This window comes from Macaca mulatta, chromosome 1 (assembly GCF_049350105.2).
Source record: "Macaca mulatta isolate MMU2019108-1 chromosome 1, T2T-MMU8v2.0, whole genome shotgun sequence".
Lineage (NCBI taxonomy): Eukaryota > Metazoa > Chordata > Mammalia > Primates > Cercopithecidae > Macaca > Macaca mulatta.
In genome coordinates this window covers 42,660,109-42,686,172 of record NC_133406.1, presented here as the reverse complement: position 1 = coordinate 42,686,172, position 26,064 = coordinate 42,660,109, and the positions used below count along the sequence as shown (strand labels likewise).

Below are 26,064 nucleotides of genomic sequence, written 5' to 3'. Positions count from 1 at the left end.
AGCTGGCACTACAGGCGATGGCTACCACACAAGGCCAACTTTTTTGATTTCTAGTAAAGATGAGGTCTCGCTATGTTGCCCAGGCTGGTCTCAAACTCCTGAGCTCAGACGATCCTCTTGCCTCAGCCTCCCAAAGTGCTGGGATTATGGGCGTGAACCACTGCATCTGGTAGAAAATGTATCTTAAGGTTGAAGAAAAACATACTGAGTGCGTGGATATATATTTTAATGTGACATACTGCTTAAAGATGTTTACCACAGGTTCCCAAACTTTTTTGATATCCTTTCTTTTTGAGACAGGGTCTCACTCTGTCATCCAGGCTGCAGTGCAATGGCATGATTACTGCGCACTGCAGCTTCTACCTCCCAGACTCAAGTGATGGTCCCACTTCAGCCTCCTGAGTAGCTGGGACCGCAGATGCATGCCACTGTGGCCAGCTAATTTTAAAATTTTTTTGTAGAGACAAAATCTCACCATGTTGCCCAGGCTGGTCTTAAACTCCTCAGCTCAAGCGATCCTCCTACCTCTGCCTCTCAAAGTGCTGGGATTATAGGCATGAGCCATCATGCCTGGCCTCAGGATACACATTTTTTAAAATGTCTCGCCTTTTCCCCCCGCTAGTGCTGCTGGTCCTGCAGGTCTCTGTTCTGCAGGATGGGGTTTGTTAAAATTGTAAAGAATAAGGCCTACTTTAAGATATACCAAGTGAAATGTAGAAGATGACGAGAGGGTAAAAATGATGACTATATTTGGAAATGCTTGGGGATATAGGACAAAAATAAATACCACACACCCAAATACAGGATGATAGTTCATGTAACAAACAGAGATATCATTCGTCAGATTGCTTTTGCTCGTATAGAGGGGGATATGATAATCTGTACAGCGTATGCAAACGAACTGCCAAAATAACGGGGAGGTTGGCCTGAAAAATTATGCTGCAGCATATTGTACTGGCCGGCTGCTGGCCTGCAGGCTTCTCAATAGGTTTGGCATGGACAAGATCTATGAAGGCCAAGTGGAGGAGACTGGCGATGAATACAATGTGGAAAGCATTGATGGTCAGCCAGGTGCCTTTAACTGCTATTTGGACACAGGTGTTGCCAGAACTTCTGCTGGCAATAAAGTTTTTGGCACCTTGAAGGGAGCTGTGGATGGAGGCTTGTCTATCCTTCATAGTACCAAATGATTCTCTGGTTATGATTCAGAAAGCAAGGAATTTAATGCAAAAGTACACTGGAAGCACATCATGGGCCAGAATGTTGCAGATTACATGCGCTACTTAATGGAAGAAGATAAAGATGCTTACAAGAAACAGTTCTCTCAATACATAAAGAACAATGTAACTCCAGACATGATGGAGGAGATGTATAAGAAAGCTCATGCTGCCATACAAGAGAATCCAGTGTATGAAAAGACGCCCAAGAAAGAAGTTAAAAACAGGTGCTGGAGAGGACGTGGAGAAATAGGAACATTTTTACACTGTTGGTGGGACTATAAACTAGTTCAACCATTGTGGAAGACAGTGTGGCGATTCCTCAAGGATCTAGAACTAGAAATACCATTTGACCCAGCCATCCCATTACTGGGTATATACCCAAAGGATTATAAATCATTTTGCTATAAAGACACATGCACACATATGTTTACTGTGGCACTATTCACAATAGCAAAGACTTGGAACCAATCCAAATGTCCATCAATGATAGACTGGATTAAGAAAATGTAGCACATATACACCATGGAATACTATGCAGCCATAAAAAAGGATGAGTTCGTGTCCTTTGTAGGGACATGGATGCAGCTGGAAACCATCATTCTCAGGAAACTATCACAAGAACGGAAAACCAAACACCACATGCTCTCACTCATAGGTGGGAATTGAACAATGAGATCACTTGGACACAGGAAGGGGAACATCACACACCCGGGCCTGTCATGGGGTAGGGGGAGGGGGGAGGGATAGCATTAGGAGATATACCTAATGTAAATGAGTAGTTAATGGGTGCAGCACACCAACATGGCACAAGTATACATATGTAACAAGCCTGCACGTTGTGCATATGTACCCTAGAACTTAAATTAAAAAAAAAAAAAAAAGAGGTGAAATTTTTCCAAAATGTCCATTGCTCAGAAGAAAGATCAGATAACTCAAAAGAAGGCAAGCTTCCTCAGAGCTCAGGAGCAGCCTGCTGAGAGCTAAACCAAACAATTTTCTACAAGGATTTTGGAGATAAAGAAAACACACTTATGGACAGCAAAAAAAAAAAAAAAAAAAAAAAAAAAGTCTCAGAGGCTTAAATGAGAAACAGCAGGGAAGTTGCTTTTTTGTTTGTTTGTTTTTGTTTGTTTTAACTTGAATCAGGAGTAGTATCTAACACCCAAATTCCTTGTAAGTAGAAACGACACCAAAAGCCTGACCTGATGAGCTACAAATTTGCTACTGATTTTTAAAGAGAGGGTCTTGTTGTGTTGCCCAGGCTGGTCTCAAACATTTGGCCTCAAGTGATCCTCCCACCTCAGTCTCCCAAAGAGCTGGGATTACAGGTATAAGCCACTGTTTCCAGCCTCACTCTAGTAGTTTTATATGACTAATTGTGCACAGGTCCTACCAGACTTCCAAATAAGCATCTTTACATGAAAGGCCCATGAACGATTATGTTGAAAAACTTCTATAATGTGTCTGGTACATAACCAGGCTTGAGAAACAGTAAGGTAGGCCTAAATACATATGTATTAACAAGGCAATATAAGCATTTTTGTCTTGCTGAAATGCTATTAAAGTCTATTATCCAGAAACTACGCAAAACTCTCTAGTATCCAACACAAATTCATGCACATTACAGATGAACTCTAAGAAAGGACAGCTAAAATATCTTAGATACAGTTTTAATCTATTTTATTTTGAAAGTGGTAATCCCTATCAGGGATATATGGTAACTTTCTGCTAACCAGAATGTCTGATTAGCCAAAACCTTAAAAATATGTTAAGATTGAAACAAAAAAAACCCTTTGCTTTATATGAAAATATAAATTTGTAAATATTATTGTTAGTTCTCATGCCATTTATTGTTATTTCTTTAGCGTGACAGGTTATAAAGCCAGTAGTTTATGTTTATGTACACTAAAGTATTAGAAGTATTTCTTCCTTTTAAACAAAAGTATTTATCTTCTTTTAACAAAGTCTTACAATGAATAACAGTAACACAGTCATGCATCACTTAAGACAATGAGAATACATTCTGAGAAATGTACTGCTGGGCAATTTCATCGTTATGCAAACATCTTAGAGTGTATTTACATAAACCTAGATGGTATGACTTACTAGATGTCTATGCTGTATGGTATAGCCTATTGCTCCTTAGCTACAAACTGGTACAGGATATTACTATACTGAATACTGCAGGCAGCTGTAATACAATGTTAACTATTTGGGTATTGAAACATATGTAAGCATAGGAAAAGTACAGTAAAAGATACGGTATTATAATTTTATGGGACTACTGTCATACATATTCCACTGTTGACCAAAATGTTGTAAGGAAAGTGCTAAAAAAAAAAATGACAAAACTTTAGCTAGACAAAAAAGAAAAAGAGGAGTGAATACGCAAATCGGAGATGAAAAGGACATTACCACAAAAATATGAAGAATCATAAGAAACTATTATGAATAGCCATTAATGAATAACTACAATAACAAGTTTGATAACACAGAAGAAACAGATAAATTCTTGGACACATACAATCTACCAGGATTCAATTATGAAGAAATAGGAAATCTGAACAAACCCATAACAAGTGAGGAAATTGAATCAGTAATAAAATTTTCCATCAATGAAAATTCCGGGACCTGATGGCATCATTGCTGAATTCTAACAAATATTTAAAGAAAAGTTAATACCAATTTTCCTCAAATGATTCTAGAAAATTGAAGAAGCGGGAATACTTGCAAACTCATTATATGAGGCCAACATTACCAATTTCAAAACTAGACAAGGACACGGTAAGAAAACTACAGACCAATATCCTCGATAAACATAGGTACGAAAATTCTCAACAAGATGCTAGCAAACTGAATCCAACCACACATTAAAAAGTTCACTGTGATCAAGTGGGATCCATTTCAGGGATGCAAGAATGGTTCAAAATACACAAATCAATAAATGTGATAAACCACATTAACAGAATCAAAACCAAAAGTGATAGGATCATTTCAATAGATGCAGAAAAAGCATTTGACAAAATTCAACATCCCTTCATGATTAAAAACTCCCCAAAAATTAGATACAGAAGGAGCATACCTCAATGCAATAAAGGCCATATATGACAAACCCATAGCTAACATCATACTGAAGGAACAAGAACATCCACTTTTACCACTTGTATTCAACATTGTACTGAAAGTATCAGAGCAATTAGGCAAGAAAAAGAAATGAAGGGCATCCAAATTGGAAAGAAGGAAGTCAAATTACCCCTGTTCACAGACAACATGATCATATATACGGAAAACCCTTAAGACTCCACCAAAAATCTCTTTGAGATAATAAATGAATTCAATAAAGTTGCAGGATACTAATCAACATACAAAAGTCAATGGCATTCCTATATGCTAATAGTGAACTATCTGAAAAAGAAAACAAGAAAACAATTCAATTTATAATAGCTACCCAAAAAGCAAACCTAATCAAGGAGGTGAAAGATCTTATGCTGAAAACTCTAAAACATGGATAAAAGAAATAGAAGGGGATACAATAAATGGAAAGATATCTCATGTTCATGTATTGGAAGAATTAACATCATCAAAATAATCATACTTTCCAAAGTGATCTACAGATTTAATGCAATCCCTATCAAAATTCCAGTGTCACTCTTCACAGAAACAAACAAAAATCATAAATTTCGCATGCCAAATTTGAAGAGCCAAAGCAATCCCTGAGCAAAAAGAACAAAGCTGGAGGCATCACACTACCTGATTTCAAAACATACCACAAACAACCAAAAATTAATCAAGAAAAAAACAAACAATAAAATATACCACAAAGCTACAGTAACCAAAACAGCATGGTACTGGCTAGCATAAGATAGACACATAAACCAATGAAACAGAATAGAGAGCCCAGAAATAAATTAACATACCCAAAGCCATCTGATTTTTGACACAGGTACCAAGAACACACATTGGGAAAAAGTCTCTTCAATAAGTGATGCTGGGAAAACTGGACATCCACATGCAGAAGAATGAAACTAGACCCCTACCTCTTACCATATAGAAAAACCAACTCAAAATGAATTGAAGATTTAAGTATAAAACTCAAAACTATGAAACTCCTAGAAGAAAACGTAAGGGAAATGCTTCAGGACATTGAATTGGGCAAGAATTTTAATAAGACCTTCAAAAGCACAGGCAACAAAACCAAAAATAGACAAATGGAACTATATCAAACTAAAAAGCTTTTACACAGTAAAGGAAACAACAGAGTGAAAAGACAACCAAGAGAATGGGAGGAAATATATGCAAACTATACATCTCACAAGGGATTAATATCCAGAATATATAAGAAACTAACAGCAAGAAAACAAGATAACCCAGTTAAAAATGGGCAAAAGGATAAATGGCCTTCAGCTCCATCCATGTTCCTGCAAAGGACATGATCTCATTCTTTCTTATGGCTGCTTAATACTCCATGGGGTATACAGGGCATTATCCTTAGCAAACTAATGCAGGAACAAAAAACCAAATACCGCATGTGCTCAGTTATAAGTGGGAGCTAAATGATGAGAACACAAGCACACATGGAGGGGAACAATGGACACTGGGGCCCATTGGAGGGTAGAAGGTGGGAGGAGCAAGAGGATCAGGAAAAACAATTAATGGGTACTAGGCTTAATGCCTGGGTAATGAAATAATCTGTCCAACAAACTCCCATGACACAAGTTTACCGAAAAAATAAACTTACACGTGTACCCCTGAACTTAAAGTTTAAAATATGGGCAAAAGACCTTAACATAAATTTTTCAAAAGAAGACATTCGAATGGCCACCAGGTATATGAAAAATGCTTGACATCACTAATCATCAGGGAAATGCAAATCAAAACCACATTGAGACACCACCTCACTCCAGTTAGAGTGGCTATTATCAAAAAGAAGAAAAGTGTTGGCCAGGTATGATGGCTCACACCTGTAACCCTTTGGGAAACCAAGGCAAGAGGACTGCTTAAGCCCAGGAGTTTGCAGGCGTTTGAGATCAACCTGGGCAACACAGTGAGACATCATCTCTACAAAAAAATAATAATAAAAAAAAAGTGAGGTGGGAGGATCGTTTGAGCCCAGGAGGTCACTGCAGTGAACCGTGATCATACCACTGTACTACCACCTGGGTGACAGAGTGAGACCCTGCCTCAAAAAACCAAACAAACAAAAAAAAAGTGTTGGCAACGATGTGCAGAAAAGGGAACACTTTATACATAGTTAGTGGGATTTGTAAATTAGTGGTGCCATTATGTAAAATAGTACAGAGTCTCCCCAAAAAAATTAAAAACTGAACTACCGTCTGATCCAGCAATCCCATTACTGGTTATTCATCCAAAGGAAATAAAATGAGTATGTCAAAGAGATGCCTGCACTCCTGTGTCTGCTGTAGTAATATTTACAATAGCCAAGATATGCAATCAATGTAAGTGTCCAATAATGGATGAATGCATAAAGGAAATGCGGTACATCATATACACAATGGAATACTTTTCATCCATAAAAAGAATGCTATTCTGTCATTTGTGACAATGTGGATAAACCTGGAGAATATCATGTTAAGTGAAAAAAGCCAGACATACTAACACTGCATGATCTCACTCATATGTAGAATCAAAACAAAAACAAAAACAAAAACAAAAAAACGTTTATCTCACAGAGGCAGAGTAGAACAGTGGTCACTAGAGAACAGAGAGAGGAGAATGACGAGAGGTTGGTCAACATGTACAAAGTTACAATTAGATAGGTGGAATAAGTTCTGGTGTTCTATTGCATAGCAGGGTGACTATGGCTCAAAGTAAAGTATTGCACATCACAAAATAGCTAGAAGAGAGGCTTTTGAATGTTCTTTTTTGTTTGTTTGTTTGTTTGTTTTTGAGATGGAGTCCTGCTTTGTCACCCAGGCTGGAGTGCAGTGTCACAATCAGCTCACTGCAACCTCCACCTCCCAGATTCAAGCGATTCTCCTGCCTCAGCCTCCTGAGCAGCTGGGACAACAGGCACATGCCACCACGCCCGGTTTATTTTTGTATTTTTTTTTTTTTTTTTAGTAGAGATGAGGTTTCACCATGTTGGCCAGGCTGGTTTCAAACTACTGACCTCAAGTGATCCACTCGCCTCTGCCTCCCAAAGCACTGGGATTATGGGTGTGAGCTACCACGCCTGGCCTGAAGGTTCTTATTACAAAGAAGATCATGATAAATGCATGAGCTGATGAATACCTCATGAAAAATGCATGATAAATGCATTACAATAGCCAAGATATGAAATCAACCTAAGTGTCCAGTAACGATGAACACATAAAGGAAATGTGGTACATACACACAATGGAATACTTTTCATCCATAAAAAAGAATGCTATTCTGTCATTTGTGACAATGTGGATAAACCTGGAGAATATCATGTTAAGTGAAAAAAGCTTTTTTTCCCCACTTAACACTTAAAATGCATGAGGTATTCATCATGCTCATTAGCCTGATTTGATTATATATCACATATATCTATTGAAACATCATAATGCACCCCGTAAATATGTACAATTATAATGTCAATTTAAATAATAAATTTTTAAAAAATTCTCCCAAATTTAGTACCTGTTCTGATATATTGTAATCCAAACATTCTCTAGGATAGACCAGATTTCTTGATGCCTGCTGGGATGGGGAAGATGAGAACTCGAGAAAACGGTGATTTCTTGATTATGAGACTTCATCAATGAAGTACCTTCCTGCTTTTTAGTCACTGTGTTTTCCGAAGAATTTGGCTCAAGTTTTGTCTTGACCTGGGGAAATAAGAATTACATAAAATGCAGCTAGTTCTTCATTTGCAGATGAGAAAAAGAGAATGGCAACTGTGCTTACAAATGTTCTAGCTTTCTGAGTAGTGGCAATTCTTTTTCTTTTATTATGTACATAATATTCCCAGAAAAGCATCAGAGCTAGAAAAGATATTTTCCTTTTCCATTTAAATCAAACAATATTTCTAATCTACTTATAATGATTTGTTCAGCTAACATGCTAACGTCAATTTAAGAATACTGCTTGAACACTTCTACATATGTAGTACTGAAAGAGATAGAGGACCCCTAGAATACAAAGTATAGAGGTACAATCAAGTCTTGAAGCACCTTACAATTCAGTTTTAAGAAAATGTAAAGGGCTGCAAAGGGTTATTTAAAAAAAAAATCAAGAGATAATTTAAACCTCAGGTTATGGGTAATGGTGAACCACTGAAGGTTTCTAACTTAGGCAGTGATATACTCAGAAGTGCACTCTATCTAAGATAAACTAAAACAGAAGAAAGAGGAGGCAAGAAAACTGGTTAGAAGGTTACTGAAATAATCCAAGAGGAGAGTCCTGAGAACATGGATTAGCTATAAAAAGGCAGCAGAATGAAAAGAAAAATAAAATGCATGTAAGAAATATAAAGATTTGGCCAAAGACTAGATCCAGGGAGTGAGGGAGACCCTAAGACATTCTTTAACCCAGATGTGTTAGAAGAATGATACAAATAGTAGGAACTTAGGGTGGTCATAAATCTAGAAGAGTGTGTGTTTGCGCGCGCGCACACTAAGTAGGTTGAACTTTCTTGATTACTTCTGCAGAGGAATGTATAGTTTTAGTCAGTAAAAGTCAAACAAATACTTTATACAGGAATTGATGGAACTGCTATTTGATGTTCCACAATCACTGCAATTTTAAACATCACATTAACTTATGCATTGCTAATGATGGACAATACACTAAACATATCAGATATTACAGTGTAGTAGCAATAAACTGTAGTGAGTATTTGTCTATGTTTCCAAATTTCATGGCCTCTTGTAAAGCTACGAAAAGAGGCTGCTTGCAAATAAGAATCTTCTTTGGATGAAGAGAATATAAGTTTGTTTTTTAGGTATATGTTGAGTTTGAGGTATAAAAAATTATCCAGGTAAAGATAGCTAGCAAGTAATTGGACATGTAGATCTGCAGCTTAAAAATACAGCTGAGGGTCATTCTCATGGAGACAAGCCTTAGGAGATGAAATAGACAAACTGAAGGGGGAAAAGAAGGAACTAGCAAAAATAAGAGGGGAAGAATCAGTACGCAATAACAATAGAAGCCAAAGGAGTCAGGTTTCAGGAAAGAAAGGAGAGACCACCACCAAGTGCTGCAGAAGGACTGAGAAGGAGGAGGAGAAGAAGAAGGAGAAAAGAGTAAGTTTGATAATTAGTAAGCAAATGACAACCTAAGGTTTCTTCCAGTGGAGTGTGGAAATAAAATTCTACTGTAAAGGATTAAGGGGTAAGTGAGTGCTCTAGCCTTGTTCAGTTAGCAAAAAAAAAAAAAAAAAAGAAAAGAAAAAAGAGACAAGAAAATAAAACAAACAAAAGAAAGTGCAAAAATGAAAACAATGGTTAGAAATTGCTTTTTTTGTTGTTTTTTGGTTTTTGGTTTTTTGGGTTTTTTTTTGAGACAGGGTCTCACTCTGTCACCCAGGCCGGAGTGCAGTGGCGTGATCTCAGCTCACTGCAACCTCTGCCTCTAGGAATCAGGTGATCCTTCCACCTCAGCCCTCCCCAGTAGCTGGGACCAGAGGTGCAAGCCATCAGGCCCAGCTAATTTTTGTTATTTGTTGTAGAGACAGAATTTCGCCATGTTGCCCAGGCTGGCTGGTTGCCCAGATTGGTAGTGGCTCATCCAATCCGCCCACCTTGGCCTTCCAAAGTGCTTGGATTACAGGTATAAGCCACCATGCCTGGCCATAAATTGCTCTTTTAAGAAGTTTGGTAGTTGACGGAAGGACAGTGCAGTAAATAGAATGGCCAATGAAAAGTACGGTATTTAAGAATGGAAAAGATCTAAGCATATTTTAAAGCACAGTAAAAGAGATATACAATTGATTCCAGTTAAAATATATATATATATAATATATATATATAAAATATTTTATATATATATATTATATATATATATATCTCACGTGGAGGAAAAAAGGAAAAGAAAAGTACCTAACAGAATGTACATTTAACTATAAGTTTAAAAACTTAGTTTTTTGGTCTTTGCTCTATATACATACACAAAGCATATAAATATGCTTTGTAAACTTAAATAAAATCACTCTGTTTCTCTAGGCTTAAGTTCCCTCTGATAAAATGATGATTTCAAAGGATTAGCTTCATGGATTGCTAATTTAATACATATTAAATTTTTTTAATACAATTTCCAATACTATCAGTAGTAACAGTTAATATTTATTGAGCGTTTGTTATGTACTTTCTCAGAATTTCATATTTATTAGCTCATTTAATCCTAACAACTACCTATGAAACAGATACTATGATGATCCATATTTTATAATCAAGGAAACTGAGGCATAGAAAGGTTAATTAACTCATCCAAGGTCACACAGATGACAAGAGGCATGAACTGGATTTGACCTTCAGCAATCTGACTAGAATGAGGTTATGAACTCTCTCCATCTGTAAAAGTAAATGTTACCCTTCTTTATCTTATGCGGCAAGAAAAAAAATTAAAAAGATGATTCTTCCCATTTTTGCCTGTTTACATTAAATTGTGAACTTAACAAATAGACCAAATGAAAAGACATTTTATCCTGAGATAATTTTTTATCACCAAATATATTTAAAATACAGCCCAGCATTTACCTAACGCCTCTTTTCTTTAGCTCTTAAACAGTAGTATATATACTACACACAAGTGGATTTCTTTATCAAACACTACATAGAACTTACTACATGCTAGACATTAAGGTCTCCACAAATATTAACTTGTTAATTCACATGATAATTCTAAGGCCAGCATTATCATTACACTCATTTTACAAAAGAGAGAAATAAGGTCCAAAGAGTTTAATTAAGAGGTTATAAACACCACAACTCAGGACACTGAGGCACATAAATCTAAAGCTTATTAGCAAGATTGATTTTAATTACTCTATCATCTTAGTAAAAAGCAAGTCCTATTTTTTTTTTTTTTTTTTTAGTGGTTAGAAGGCCCATAAAATAAAAATGTACCTATCCTTTTCCTATTTCTCCCCTCTTATATGAAAATCTGGAAAACGCAGGGCACAATGGTTCATGCCTGTAATCCTAGTACTTTGGGAGGCTGAGGCGGGAAGACTGCTTGAGGCCAGGAGTTCAAGATCAGCCTGGGCAACAAAGTGAGACGTAGTCTCTACAAAAAAATGTAAAACTTAGCTCGGCATGGTGGCTCATGCCTGTGGTTCCAGCTATTCAGGAGGCTGAGGCTGGAGGATCATTTGACACAAGGTCAAGGTCAGAGAGAGCTATGATCACAACTCTGCACTCGGGCCTGGGCTATAAAGCGAGACCCTGTCTCCAAAAAAAAATCTGGAAAATGATAGTTAGTTTATCTCCATTTTAGTTTCTCAAAAGCAATCAAATAATGAACGTTCCTCTTCTTCTGATTTTCTACACTTAATAAATTAAGATTAGGTAGTTTTTACAGTTACTAGGAGATACCGCTTCTTTGGAGGTAATCTATTTGTTGCTCAAGTTACTGAGACATGACCAAATATATAAGACATATATAAAATCTAATACATTCTATAAAACAACTCCTGTTAAAAGTATATTTTAAAGCATCAGTCCCCAATCTTTTTGGCAACCAAGACTGGTTTCATGGAAGATAATTTTTCCATGCACTGGTGAGTGGGAAGATGGTTTCAGGATGATTCAAACACAGTCCATTTACTGTGCACTTTATTTTTATTATTATTACATTGTAATATATATTGAAATAATTGGCCGGGTGCGGTGGCTCACGTCCGTAATCCTAGAACTTCGAGAGGCCGAGGTGGGTGGATCACCTGAGGGCAGGAGTTCGAGACTAGCCTGGTCAATATGGTGAAACCCCATCTCTACTAAAAACACAAAAATCAGCCAGGTGTGGTGGCAGGCACCTGTAATCCCAGCTACTTGGGAGGCTGAGGCAGGAGAATCACTTGAACCTGGGAGGTGGAGGATGCAGTGAGCTGGGATCATGCCATCGCACTCCAGCCTGGGTAACAAGAGAGAAACTCCATACCAAAAAAAAAAGAAAAAGAAAAAGAAAGAAAGAAAGGAAAGAAATAATTATACAACTCACCATAATGTAGGATCAGTGGGAGCCCTGACCTTGTTTTCCTGCAACTAGACGGTCCCATCTGGGGTGATGGGAGACAGTGACAGATCATCAGGCATTAGATTCTCATAAGGAACACACAACCCAGATCCCTCATATGCACAGTTCACGACAGGGTTCATGCTCCTATAAGAATCTAATCCCACTGTTGATCTGACAAAAGGCGGGGCTCAGACAGTAATGTGAGTGATGGGGAGCGAATGTAAATACAGATTAAGTTTTGCTTGCTTGCCTGCTGCTCACCTCCTGCTATGCCAATACCAGTCATGGCCCAGGAGCTGGAGACCCCTGTTTTAAAGGACTATACTAAATCATAAAGTTCTTGGTTTACTCAGACAATGAACTGTTTCTAACACAAAAATAAAGGTGCAACACTTCAGAGTTCTAATCCTGGAAACAACATGGACAGTTTCGAGTAATCACACTAAAGCCAAATGTTGAGGGAAAAGCACCATGAGGACGCTGGATTCTTTGCTACTCGTCTTCATGAATCTCTTGTTAATGTAGCAAATGAAACTCGAGATCTAGAAATAAATAATTTATTAACAAGTCAATGGTTTTTTGTTTTTGTTTTTTTGAAATGGAGTCTCGCTCTGTCTCCTAGGCTGGAGTGCAGTGGCACAATCTCGGCTCACTACAACCTTTGCCTCCTGGGTTCAGGTGATTCTCCTGCCTCAGCCTCCCGAGTAGCTGAGACTACAGGTATGCGCCACCATGCCTGGCTAATTTTTGTATTTTTAGCAGAGACGGGGTTTTGCCATGTTGGCCAGGCTGGTCTTGAACTCCTGCCTTCAGGTGATCCTCCCACCTCAGCCTCCCAAAGTGCTGGGATTACAGGTATGAGTCATCACGCCCAGTCAAGTCAATAGTTTTATGTATGCAATGGGCAACATATATGCAGTAGGCATATCATTATCTCACAAACAACACAAAATTTTAACACCATATTTTCATGGTACCTCCCATCTGTAGGTTTTTATTGATGAAAAGGGTTAAAAACTACACATTATTTTTTTATTTCAATTAATCCTAAATTTTGTTTTATTCTCAATAATCTTAATTAAAAGACTGTTAAGACTTTAAGTATCCTGCACTTCCCATCTTTTACTACATTTTCTTCACTAAGGATATGATTTAGGACTCAATTTTGTGACAGGAAAGGAGAACACATCTTTTCCAACACAATCAAGGTACAATACTCATGCTATAACCCTCTAAATCCCTAGGCCCATTTTTCCTACTAATAGTTCTAAAAATCATGCTTGCCATTAAAAAAAAATAAAACTACCAATGTTTTGGTCACCCCAAACCAAAAGAGCATTTCACCCCTCAAATACATTCTTTCCTCAAGAATGATCACATGATTCCACTCAGTTTATTTAAAAAGCTGCTTCCTTTACTCCATGAAGTATTCTCTCAGCAAGGAAGTGCTTTCCTCATTAACTATGATTAATGTTAGCATCATCTAATCCTTTGATTACTTCATAGGTTGGGGACCTATTTGATATGAAAAATCAATGAGAAAAACCTGGACAATTCAGTTCCTCAGAGAAAAAAGAGAACATAATATCTATACTGGATAAAAGTTCCATTAACATCTCTTCTAGTAGTAGTGATAACTGAAGTTTTTTGAGCTGTTTATGCTACATAACACTCTCAGATTTTTCTAGACTTGAAATTACAGGCCAGGCACAGTACCTCACAACTGTATTCCCGACACTTTGGGAGGCTGAGGCAGGAGAACTGCTTGAGTCCAGGAGTCAAGACCAGCCTAGGTATTAGGGCAAAACTCTGCCTCTACTAAAAATATGAACAATTAGCCAGGTGTGGTGGTGCATGCCTGTAGATCCAGCTATTCGGAGGGCTGAGGTGGGAGAAGCACTTAAACCCAGGAGTTGGAGGTTGCAGTGAGCCCTAATTGTGCCAGGGTGACAGAGTAAAACCCTGTGTCAAAAAAATAAAAAATTAGAAGACTGTAATACTGGGGACAAAAATTACAGAGTTAAGTTTAAAAGAGATAAAAAAGCATCAGCTAAGATGGCTGCATAAGAATTACATGAAACTTACTAAAAACTGTAATTACATAGGATATCCTTATTTTTAGAAAATGCAGATGGAAATATCCAGGGGGAAAAAGGGCACCTAGGGGAAAAAGGGCATCCTATCTGCAACATACTATCAAATAGCTCAGAAAAAAATATAGATAGGTAAATGGATGGACAGACAGACAGGTGGATAGGTAGAGAAGGAAAACAATAAAGCAAACGTGACAAAATATTAACATTTGGAGAATCAGGGTAAATAATATATATGGGTATTCTTTGTACTGCTCTTGTAACCTTTTTATAAGTTTGAAATTATTTCAAAATAAAAAGTAAAACAAGGACAACAACATTACCAAGTAACACTATCAAAAAATAGATTCAATAGGGTTTGAGAGAGTCTTGGCATTGTATGTTTAAAACAATTTCCTAGGTATTTTTGATGTATGTGAGATCCACTGGCATAGGGCACTGTAAATGAACAATCAAATAGCAATGCAAAGCTTTCTTCCATCCATAAGTGAAAATAATATAAAATAACAACAACTGCTGTGACACTGCTTCCATAAAAGGATGTGTGTTTTATAACGAGTTGCTTACTCTCTATTCAATTCACTTAACATTTACTTAATGCCTCTAGTATGTTAGAATAAGTTAGAATTAAATTATCCTTTATCTACTGTTGTCTGCTAAACACATTTTCTTTTTTTTTTTTTTTTTTTTGAGACGGAGTCTTGCTCTGTCGCCGAGACTGGAGTGCAGTGGCCGGATCTCGGCTCACTGCAAGCTCCGCCTCCCGGGTTTACGCCATTCTCCTGCCTCAGCCTCCCGAGTAGCTGGGACTACAGGCACCCGCCACCTTGCCCGGCTAGTTTTTTGTATTTTTTACTAGAGACGGGGTTTCACCGGGTTAGCCAGGATGGTCTCGATCTCCTGACCTCGTGATCCGCCCATCTCGGCCTCCCAAAGTGCTGGGATTACAGGCTTGAGCCACCGCGCCCGGCCTAAACACATTTTCAGAACATAAATAATTAGCTACTCTAACTGGCATTCCAAAGGCATCTTACCTCTGCAAATGTCTGAAGGAGCTTGTTTACTTGAGCAAAGGTCTGTGGAAGAATACCATCATAATTTGACCTTGTACTGAAAGCATGTAACAAACTTCTAGAATCCTGAAGCAAGAATTTGACTGTTGTAAAATCCACTGCCTTATTAGCTGGTAACAGAAAATTAAGACAGAAAAATATGGAAGAATGAGTATACATCATAAAAATGTCTTTGGAACACTAATATTAATTTTGAAATTTAAGAAGAGTATACATTTACACCTATATGCCACTCCTAAGTTATCCTTCTGGTACAAAAAGCAATAATTAAATAGATTTAGTTATAGATAAAGTCCTTTGAGTTGATTCTGGTATTCTGAATTCAGATTTCAGGAGTTCTCTCAGCGTGGTCAACTTCAAAGTAAAAGTAAAGTTAAAGAATATTACAGGCCGGGCGCGGTGGCTCAAGCCTGTAATCCCAGCACTTTGGGAGGCCGAGACGGGCGGATCACGAGGTCAGGAGATCGAGACCATCCTGGTTAACACGGTGAAACCCCGTCTCTACTAAAAAATACAAAAAATTAGCCGGGCGCGGTGGCGGGCGCCTGTAGTCCCAGCTACTCGGGAGGCTGAGGCAGGAGAATGGCGTGAACCCGGGAGGCGGAGCTTGCAGTGAGCTGAGATCCGGCCACTGCACTCCACCCCGGGCGACAGAGCGAGACTCTGTCTCAAAAAAAAAAAAAAAAAAAATTACACTTCCCAGAAAAAAGAGAAAATCACCAAAGAAACAAGTCAAACCACAGATTTCAATGCTGAGGTGATTTCACATAAGAGTACTATGGAGAGATCAGTAGAGTCAGACTGTACTGGTAAGCATGTCAGCTACATATGGTACCTCTCATCATCACCTCAGCTATCTACATAGTGATTTATCTTCAACTCCACTACATGAAACTTAATACTATGTTTACTAAAAACAATGAGTTATCTCTATATGTACAACACAACTTCAGGAGAGAAAAAAAGTTTGGGCAACAGTGAGAAGCAGAAGAAGCCTGCAGAATTTTTTTTCCTGTAAATTAAAAGTGAGAAAATCTACAAACAATAATTTAAAGGTATAACAATTTTATCTCAAGGAACTAAAACTAATTACATTAAATTCTCAAACTAGTTGGGAAAACTGGTGACAATAATTTCAAAAATTTCAAAAGTTACAAACAATTACATTAAGTAATAATGTCATAAAACTCAGAACAGAAAAAAATATTTCCATTATTAAAGCAGAATGCTACCTAACAGTTTTCAAAATAACCATGCTACACTGTTGTTTACTTTTTGTTTTTATGTTCACAGTTTCAGAGACTCTATTGTATTCTGAAACATCAGCATGGCTTTTCACTGGCACTATGAGTTTAAAAAACAACAAGGAGTTCTTCTGTATCTCTTACACAAGAACTTGCTTGTGAAATCCTGAAGGGTCAAGTGAAATAAAAACTGTATCTTAATATTAACTCCACAATATTCAGAAACTCTAATCTAATGGTTATAGCCAAGCCTCTGGCTTCTCCTTTATCCAAAAACATAAAAAATAATAATAAAGCAAGTCAATGTATTTCCTTACAGGAAAACTTTCACTTCTTTTTAAAGCCAATGACTGGTTTAAATTCCTGTGGGTAATAAGAGATGCTACACACAGGACAGACTGCAGATTTGATGAACTTAGTAAATCCCCTGAGGAAGATATAATTGGACACAACTTCTTTTAAGGGTGCTTTTCCAATGTAAGGTCTGTTTAATGATGCTTACATATATGAAGTAATCATTTTATTTCTGTCTTACAAAAGTTCCTAAGATTATGAGGAAAAGGGTAATAACAATAATAAATCCAGTATACAGACACAACAAAAAAGGAAATCTACATTAATGAAATAGTCTAATGCTTATATAAGGCCAATAATTATTTAAAGCTAACATGGGTAACAAAGTCATAAAAGTTACTAGTCATTTTCCACACAATTTTCTATGAACTAATCTAAGGATACATGCTTGGTATTCTGAAGTTAAACAAATATATAATTCAAAAGCTGAATGTATTATTAAAAGATAGTAAACAAGAACATAAATTGTGATTTTTCTAATTCAAAATTATCTTAGAGCAAGAGGCACTTTTTTTTTTTTTTTTTTTTTTTGAGACAGAGTTTCACTCATTGCCCAGGGTGAGTGCAATGGCGTGATCTCGGCTCACTGCAACCTCCACCTTCCGGGTTCAAGTGATTCTCCTCCCTCAGCCTCCTGAATACCTGGGATTATAGGCACCCACCACCACACCCAGCTAATTTTTTTGTATTTTTAGTAAAGATAGGGTTTCACCATGTTGGCCAGGCTGGCAATGAACTCCTGGCAAGAGGTACTTTTATAATCCCATGACATATTCTTAGCTCATTAAACATTAGGCATCAGATTCTGTGAGATCAAAGACCAATAAACTATGCACATAATGATTGCAAAACAGATTTTTCAGAAGATACAGTAATCACATTTTCACTTCTCTCCTTATTGTCAGTTAGAGCTGCCACCTACCACCTCTCAGCTGCATCTAAGAGCAGATCCCCCTGCCAGGAAAAACAGATGGAAGATGGTAACTAGATGCCTCATTTTTTACACTAAACTAACTTGGAGATCACACATAGTTTACAGACTTTCTCTTTTAAAAGGTCAACTAAATTATGACCCTGGTAAAAGATACGAAAAAAGGTTCTACATGCTTTATAAAACTGCTTTGGAGAGATGTCCAATATGTGGTTCCATGTCCTTCATATACTCATATCACTAATAAACAACTTCTACAGCTAAAGGCAATGACGGAAAAGTGTTGTTCCTTAAAAAATTGGTAACTTATTAAAAATAGATATTCAGATGGTTGTAGATGTGTGGTGTTATTTCTGAGGCCTCTGTTCAGTTCCATTGGTCTATATATACTTGTTTTAGTACCAGTACCATGCTGTTTTTGTTACTGTAGCCTTGTAGTATAGTTTGAAGTCAGGTAGTCTATGCTTCCAGTTTTGTTCCTCTTGCTTAGGATTGTCTTGGCTATGTGGGCTCTTTTTTGGTTCCATATGAAATTTAAAGTAGTTTTTTCCAATTCTGTGAAGAAAATCAATGGCAGCTTGATGGGGATAGCACTGAATCTATAAATTACTTTGGGCAGTATGATTATTTTCACAATATTGATTCTTCCCATCCATGAGCGTGGAATGTTTTTCCATTTGTTTGTGTCCTCTCTTACTTCCTTGAGCAGTGGTTTGTAGTTCTTGAAGAGCTCTTTCACGTCCCTTGTAAGTTGTATTCCTAGGTATTTTATTGTCTGTGTAGCAATTATGAATGGGAGTTCACTCATGATTTGGCTCCCTGTTTGTCTGTTCTTGGTTTATTGGAATGCTTGTGATTTCTGCACATTGATTTTGTATCCTGAGACTTTGCTGAAGTTGCTATCAGCTTAAGGAGATTTTGGGATGAGATGATGCGGTTTTCTAAATATCGATCGTGTCATCTGCAAACAGAGACAATTTGACTTCCCCTTTTCCTAACTTAATACCCTTTATTTATTTCTCTTGTCTGACTGCCCTGGCCAGAACTTCCAATACTATGTTCAATAGGAGCGGTGAGAGAGGGCATCCTTGTCCTGTGCTGGTTTTCAAAGGGAATGCTTCCATCTTTTGCCCAGTGTGATACTGGCTTTGGGTTTGTCATACACAGCTTAAGAGCTATTTACTTATTTTGAGATATGTTACATCAATACCTAGTTTCTTGAGTTTTTAGCTTGAAGGGCTGTCGAATTTTGTCCAAGTAAATGGTGTTAGGAAAACTGTCTAGCCATATGCAGAAAACTGAAACTGGATCCCTTCCTTACACCTTATACAAAAATTAACTCGAGATGAATTAAAGACTTAAACGTAACACCTAAAACCATAAAAACCCTAGAAGAAAACCCAGGCAATACCATTCAGCACAGGCATGGGCAAAGATTTCATGACTAAAACACCAAAAGCAATGGCAGCGAAAGCCAAAATTGACAAATGGGATCTAATTAAACTAAAGTGCTTCTGCACAGCAAAAGAAACTATCATCAGAGTGAACAGGCAACCTACAGAATGGGAGAAAATTTTTGCAATCTATCCATCTGACAAATGACTAATATCCAGAATATACAAAGAACTTAAATAGATTTACAAGAAAAAAACAACCCCATCAAAAAGTGCACAAGGGATATGAACAGACACTTTTCAAAAGAAGACATTTATGCAGCCAACGAACACACGAGAGAAAGCTCATCATTACTGGTCATTAGAGAAATGCAAATCAAAAGCACAATGAGATACCATCTCATGGCAGTTAGAATGGCGATCATTAAAAAGTCAAGAAACAACAGATGCTGGCGAGGATGTGGAGAAATAGGAACACTTTTACACTGTTGGTGGGAGTGTTCATTAGTTCAACCATTGTGGAAGACAGTGTGGTGATTCCTCAAGGATCTAGAACTAGAAATACCATTTGACTCAGCAATCCCATTATTGGGTATATACCCAAAGGATTATAAATCACTGTACTATAAAGACACATGCACACGTATGTTTACTGTGGCACTGTTCACAATAGCAAACAGTTGGAACCAACCCAAATGCCCATCAATGATAGAGTAGATAAAGAAAATGTGGCACATATACACCATGGAATACTATGCAGCCATAAAAAAGGATGAATTCATCTCCTTTACAGGTACATGGATGAAGGTAGAAACCATCATTCTCAGCAAGCTTACACAAGAACAGAAAACGAAGCACCACATGTTCTCACTCATAAGTGGGAGCTGAACAATGAGAACACATGGACACGGAGGGGAACATCACACACCAGGGCCTGTCGGGGGGTGGGGGGCTAGGGTAGGGATAGCATTAGGAGAAATACCTAATGCAGATGATGGGTTGATGGGCACAGCAAATTACTATGGCACATGTATACCTATGTAACAAACCTGCATGTTCTGCACATGTACCCCAGAGCTTAACATCTAATAATAAATAAATAAATAATTGGAGCCAGGATAGCATGAAGGAGGGGAGCTCAAGCTTGCATTTCTGAGATAACAACTGTCTCAAGGATTTTCTAAAAAAAATCCCACAAGAAATTCCTCCACAACCTTCATGTATCTCATGCTTTTCATGATCCATGTCTTGCATGTATGCACATATTTCTAAACCGGGTTTATCACTAGGCATTCTTTAGGACTACAGCAGTTCAGATAAGACTCTCTTGAAAAAACATTTGCCCAGTGACAGTATCTACACCAATGAACTAACGCCAACCCTGGCTTTGAGCCTCAGGAACCAATAAACTCTGTTTTTAAGCAGCTTGTATGAACTTCTTTTTGCCAATAAAAGCTTTCCCTTACTCTCTCCTCTTCAGGTACACCTGTGGCTTGCCATAGCTATGCATCCTAGATTATAATCCTTTTTCCTTACTCCTGAGTAAATTCATCATGTTAGAAGATTGAAAAAAAAAAAAAAAAGATATTCATCGAACATCTACCATGGATGAGACATAAGGAAATGACTAGGCCCTTTAAATCCCCTGGGGGAAATATTTATTGACTTAGTTTATTTATGGTTGACACATAATAATTGTACATATTTATGAAGTATGATGTGATGTTTTGACACATGTATACATTGTGTAACAATTAAATCAGGGTAATTAGCACATCTATGACCTTAAGCATTTATCATTTCTTTGTGATAAGAACATTCTCTTATACCTATTTTGAAATATACAATATGTAACTGTTAATTCTAGTCATCCTACAATGCAGCGGAATACCAGAACTTATTCCTCCTATCTAACTGTAGCTTTTTATATTGCTCAGTCTCTTACCATCCCCTACCACTGCACCTTCCCCATCCTCTGGTAATCACTATTCTGCTCTTTACTCCTCTGAGAACAACTCATTTTCAAAGAGTTTACACTTCAAGGAAAAGACAGAGAATAAGGTACACCTATCGTAGAATATGCATTTTTTTTCCTTTTTGTCCTAGCTTCTATGACAATTTTAAGGTTAAAATCTGGGCTCAAGTGCTGCAATAATTATTTGCATACGATTCATAATTAATCATCTCCTAGTCTTCATTATCTGGCCTTGGTGCCTTTAATAATTTAATTACTTAACAGCCCTCTTGTACTCAGGTACAAGGGTACTAAGGCATCACAGTTATGTTTCAGAAGTAGGCTGGATATGACTAATATATGAAATAATACACACATTACTTCATGTGAGGAGTTTGAAAAAAGCAAAGTACCAACTGAACCCTTAATAACAATCACACTTTGCTTTTTTATATTATATATGTTTTTTGAGACAGGGTCTCGTTCTGTTGCCCAGGCTGGAATGCAGCAGCACTATCTTGGCTCACTGCAACCTCCACCTCTCAGGCTCAGATGATCCTCCCACCTCAGCCTCCCAGGTAGCTGGGTCTACAGGCATGCACCACCACACCTGACTAATTTTTGTATTTTTGGTAGAAAGGGAGTTTTGCCATGTTGCCCAGGCTGGCTTTGAACTCCTGGGGTCAAGCAATTCACCTACCTTGGCCTCCCAAAGTGCTGAGATTACAGGCATGAGCCACCATGCCCAGCCTTTGCCTTTTAAAGGCATAGTAAGACAAATCTAGTTATTTGATTTTGAAACAAGTCACCTACTGTTTCAAGACTAGTTATCATAAAATATAGGCTTTAATAACATTAGATCAGTTTTTCTCACATTTTTTTCCTCACAGCAGATAAACTTTTCTCCAAGTCCTATATAGAACCTCTATATATAAAGAAATTTTTAAAAGCTGCTCTGGCTAAAGTTGGGGTTAAGGGCCAAAGGCACCACCTACCGGGCTCCCCTTCAACCTATCCATCACCCATCTGTGGCAGCAGAGGCACTTCAAGAAGTCAAAAGTTCTGTTCAATATAGTTTAAAAACCAACTAAGTTGTTCACTGTGGTCTCTTCCCGTTCTAAAATTCACTATACACCAAAGCCAAAGGTTTCTTGTTCCTTATTCACATAGTTTAAATAGAAACCTTGACACACTATTTTGAAAATTAGTGCATAAAATGTGTTCAAAGTTTGTGTTAAACACTATGAGAAATGAAAAAAGTCTAATCAATTCTATTGGTGTATCTGAATAGACTGTAAAACATGGTTTTAAAAGTTTTCAAAGTAAACATCATCAAAAATGATATATTCACAATATCTTGAAATATCAACAACAATACCATTTACAGTCACAAGCTCTATGAGCTGCATCTGTTCATCCAGTTTCCACAAATACCTTTAGAAATTAGAAGTATAACTGATTAAGAACTCATTAACAAATTCTTCATTAATTTATCTTCACATTCCATGGAATGTATCTGCTAGTCTGACTTAATACCACACTGCTAAAGAGAAAAATAAAAGATTCATACCTTTACAGAGATTTTTATATAGGCTCTCAATAGTTAAAAGCAAGTTCTTTTCCATAACTAATCCAAATACAGCCAACCAGTGTTTTTTAAAGCACTGTAGTAAATGTAGTAGAGTCCATGGAGGTTTCAGGTACAGGATCTAAAGAGCATGTAGAAAAAAATTAACATCTCTAGATTCATTATTCCTATTATTAAAAAGTACCTATTTAGGAATTCCTACATATATTTCTAAGCAAAATATAGTTAGTTGGATTCTTTTTAAATTAAAAGATGTAAAGTCAATCATAACAAAATTAAAATGCTAATTCCACTGCAAATTGCTTTTGTAAAATTCATATTAGTATTAATCTTTATTGTTTCAGAAACTGTGTGTGCAAAAAAGAAAACATAGTTCTAATCAGAGGAAACATAGTTTTATCAGCAAAGGTCCTTCAATCTACTTATCAACACAGTCATCTCTATAAGAAAATTAATCTAATTATTTCATATAACTGGGGGATAATCCATATAGAAAAAAGATGTCCAGTGGCTCATGCCTGTAATCCTAGCACTTTGGGAGGCCGACATGGGCAGACCACAAGTTCAGGAGTTCGAGACCAGCCTGGCCAACATGGTGAAACCCCATATCTACTAAAAATACAAAAATTAGCTGAGCATGGTGGCAGACACCTGTATTCCCAGCTACTTGGGAGAATGAGGCAGGAGAATCGCTTGAAACCAGAAGGAGGAGGCTGCAGTGAGCCGAGATCACGCAACTGCACTCCAGCCAAATTCCATCTCAAAAAAAAAAAAAAAAAGAAAAGAAAAAAAATGTCAGTTATAATTGTCAGTTGCTACACTCTTGCGAAGACATGCCTATTAAAAACATTGATCATTTAATTCTATAAGATGTCAACACTTTCTTTTCTGAATCATTCACATATATACAATTACTTGCCTTATCTCTACTATGAGATATCAACACTCCTAGTATCTTCTGATAATTCGTCATCATTTTGGTTCAACTTTGATAATATAATCAAGTAGCAAATACACCGTTCTGGCAAATACTAGAATCTCACTGAATAGCTGGAATAGATACAAGCTATGATTGATGGGAAATCATGTTTCTTCTATCTATAAATGCTCACGCCTATAATCCCAGCACTTTGGGAGGCTGAGACAGAAGGATCACTTGAGGACAGCAGTTCAAGACCAGCCTGACCAACATGGTGAAACCTCCTCTCTACTAAAAATACAAAAATTAGCTGGGTGTGGTGTCACATGCCTGTAATCCCAGCTGCTTGTGGGGATGAGGCAGGAGAATCACTTTAATCTGGGAGGCAGAGGTTGCAGTGAGCCAAGATCATGCCATTGTACTCAAGCCTGGGCAATAAGAGCGAGACACCATCTCAAAACAAAACAAAACAAACATTGAACTTCTGAAACCTTTATTGTTAAATTTGGAGTTTTACTGATTGTTGAAAAGGTGTGAATCCAAAGAAAATTCAGAATATCTTGCTAATACAATCAACTTATACTCTGATGCTTACATTTACATGGCACAAGCAAAAATACATACTTCTTTTTCTGAATACATATTGCTAGGGAGATTCCTTATATTAGACATTTTGACTCAAATTAAATAGATAAGTTTTTTTTTTAATTCAATTTAAGCACCATGGGACAGTGCATCTGACACACAGCAGCTGGAAAATAAATACCTGTTGACTCAAAAAAAAAGAATAACATATATTCTTAACATTTAAGAAATGTCCATCATTTAACTGTCAAAAAACTATTTCAAAAACTTGAAGAAAAATGTAACATGATACAGATTATTCAGTGAAGCTTATGCATTTTATACAAGTAATATTTCTTAAAATAACAAATCTTCAGCAATAAAAAAGAAATTTTCAACTAATAGAGTTCAACTAATCACCTCCATCCAAAGGTTTCCAAAAGCAATTTTCATTTCTGTTTCTAATATTGAAGATAAACCTGTTCCAAGAGATTTTTCAAGATCAGATACAATGCTCTCAAGTAGAATGGCCAGTCCAGAATTTATAGATTCTTCCTTATAGCTCTCTTTCAAGGGTGTTGTTTCTTTAAAACAAATAGTTACAGACTTTATTTAGAATGCTAACAGTAAATATTATACATATAATTGGTATATTGCCATAAACAGTAAACATTTTATGTATATGATATTTGAATTATATATAAAACAAACCAATACTTTATTTTCAAAACAGTATTTAGAAACATGTATTTCTACTATAGTCGCTTTAGATGCAACATAAATATATTACTTTAACAAATGTTTTATCTTTTTAACAGGCAAAATAAAATAATATTTTTACTCAAATAAGAAATTTATGTGATATTTTAACTACAATTTAATTTTATTATTTTCCAAAAAGAGTTACAAGAATGCCTTAGATTTATTCACAACAAAAAACCAAGAACTATGGATCAAAATGGGTTTTTTTCCAAAAATTGAATATTTTTCTTTTTTTTTTTTTTCTTTTGAGACAGTCTCGCTCTGTCGCCCAGGCTGGAATGCAGTGGCACGATCTCGGCTCACTGAAACCTCTGTCTCCCGGGTTCAAGCGATTCTCTTGCCTCAGCATCCTGAGTAGCTGGCAAAAAATGGAATATTTTTCTAAACTCAGCCTACATCAATAAATTTCCAGCTTAACTATCTTCATGCCCTCCTCTTTTAAAAAGACCTTTTATTATTTTACATGATATCATTTCAATAACATTACTTTTTAGATACTTGAAAACAACTGTATTTTCTTATGGCGAAATTAAAAATATTAAGTGGCTTATCTCTACAAAGTAGACAAGCTAAAGGCACACTACTCTTGAAAAACTGTAAACTAGAATATCCTGTTATTCCTTCAAAGGCCATTTTTAATATTATGATAAAAACATTATCTCCAAAAAGGGTAAATAAGTAGTATATATGTATATATGACTATTTACACAATTATATGTAAAATGCACATATATTAGAGACTTCAATAATCATTTTCCCCAAAGAGGGAAAAGGTGGGATGTACCTATAAATAATGTCAGATTTAATA

General features: G+C 36.8%; 1 protein-coding gene and 1 pseudogene across 34 annotated transcripts in view; one reads left to right on the top strand and one right to left on the bottom strand.

Annotated features, from left to right (window-relative positions):
* The window catches only part of SWT1 (SWT1 RNA endoribonuclease homolog), a 127,361-nt gene that overhangs the window by 57,551 nt on the left and 43,746 nt on the right, over nucleotides 1-26,064 (bottom strand). For all 34 annotated transcript variants that reach the window (XR_013417119.1, XR_013417114.1, XR_013417120.1 and 31 more), the window contains 4 exons: nucleotides 24,915-25,078; nucleotides 22,994-23,132; nucleotides 15,508-15,656; nucleotides 7,845-8,032 (listed from right to left, as the gene is read on the bottom strand). Coding sequence is in view for 19 of the 34 variants with exons in the window: in XM_028851396.2 (XP_028707229.1) it covers nucleotides 7,845-8,032; nucleotides 15,508-15,656; nucleotides 22,994-23,132; nucleotides 24,915-25,078 (640 nt within the window). In the remaining 15 variants the exon portion in view is untranslated. The remainder of the gene's footprint in view (nucleotides 1-7,844; nucleotides 8,033-15,507; nucleotides 15,657-22,993; nucleotides 23,133-24,914; nucleotides 25,079-26,064) is intronic.
* Nucleotides 644-2,204, top strand: LOC714262 (large ribosomal subunit protein uL18-like; annotated as a pseudogene).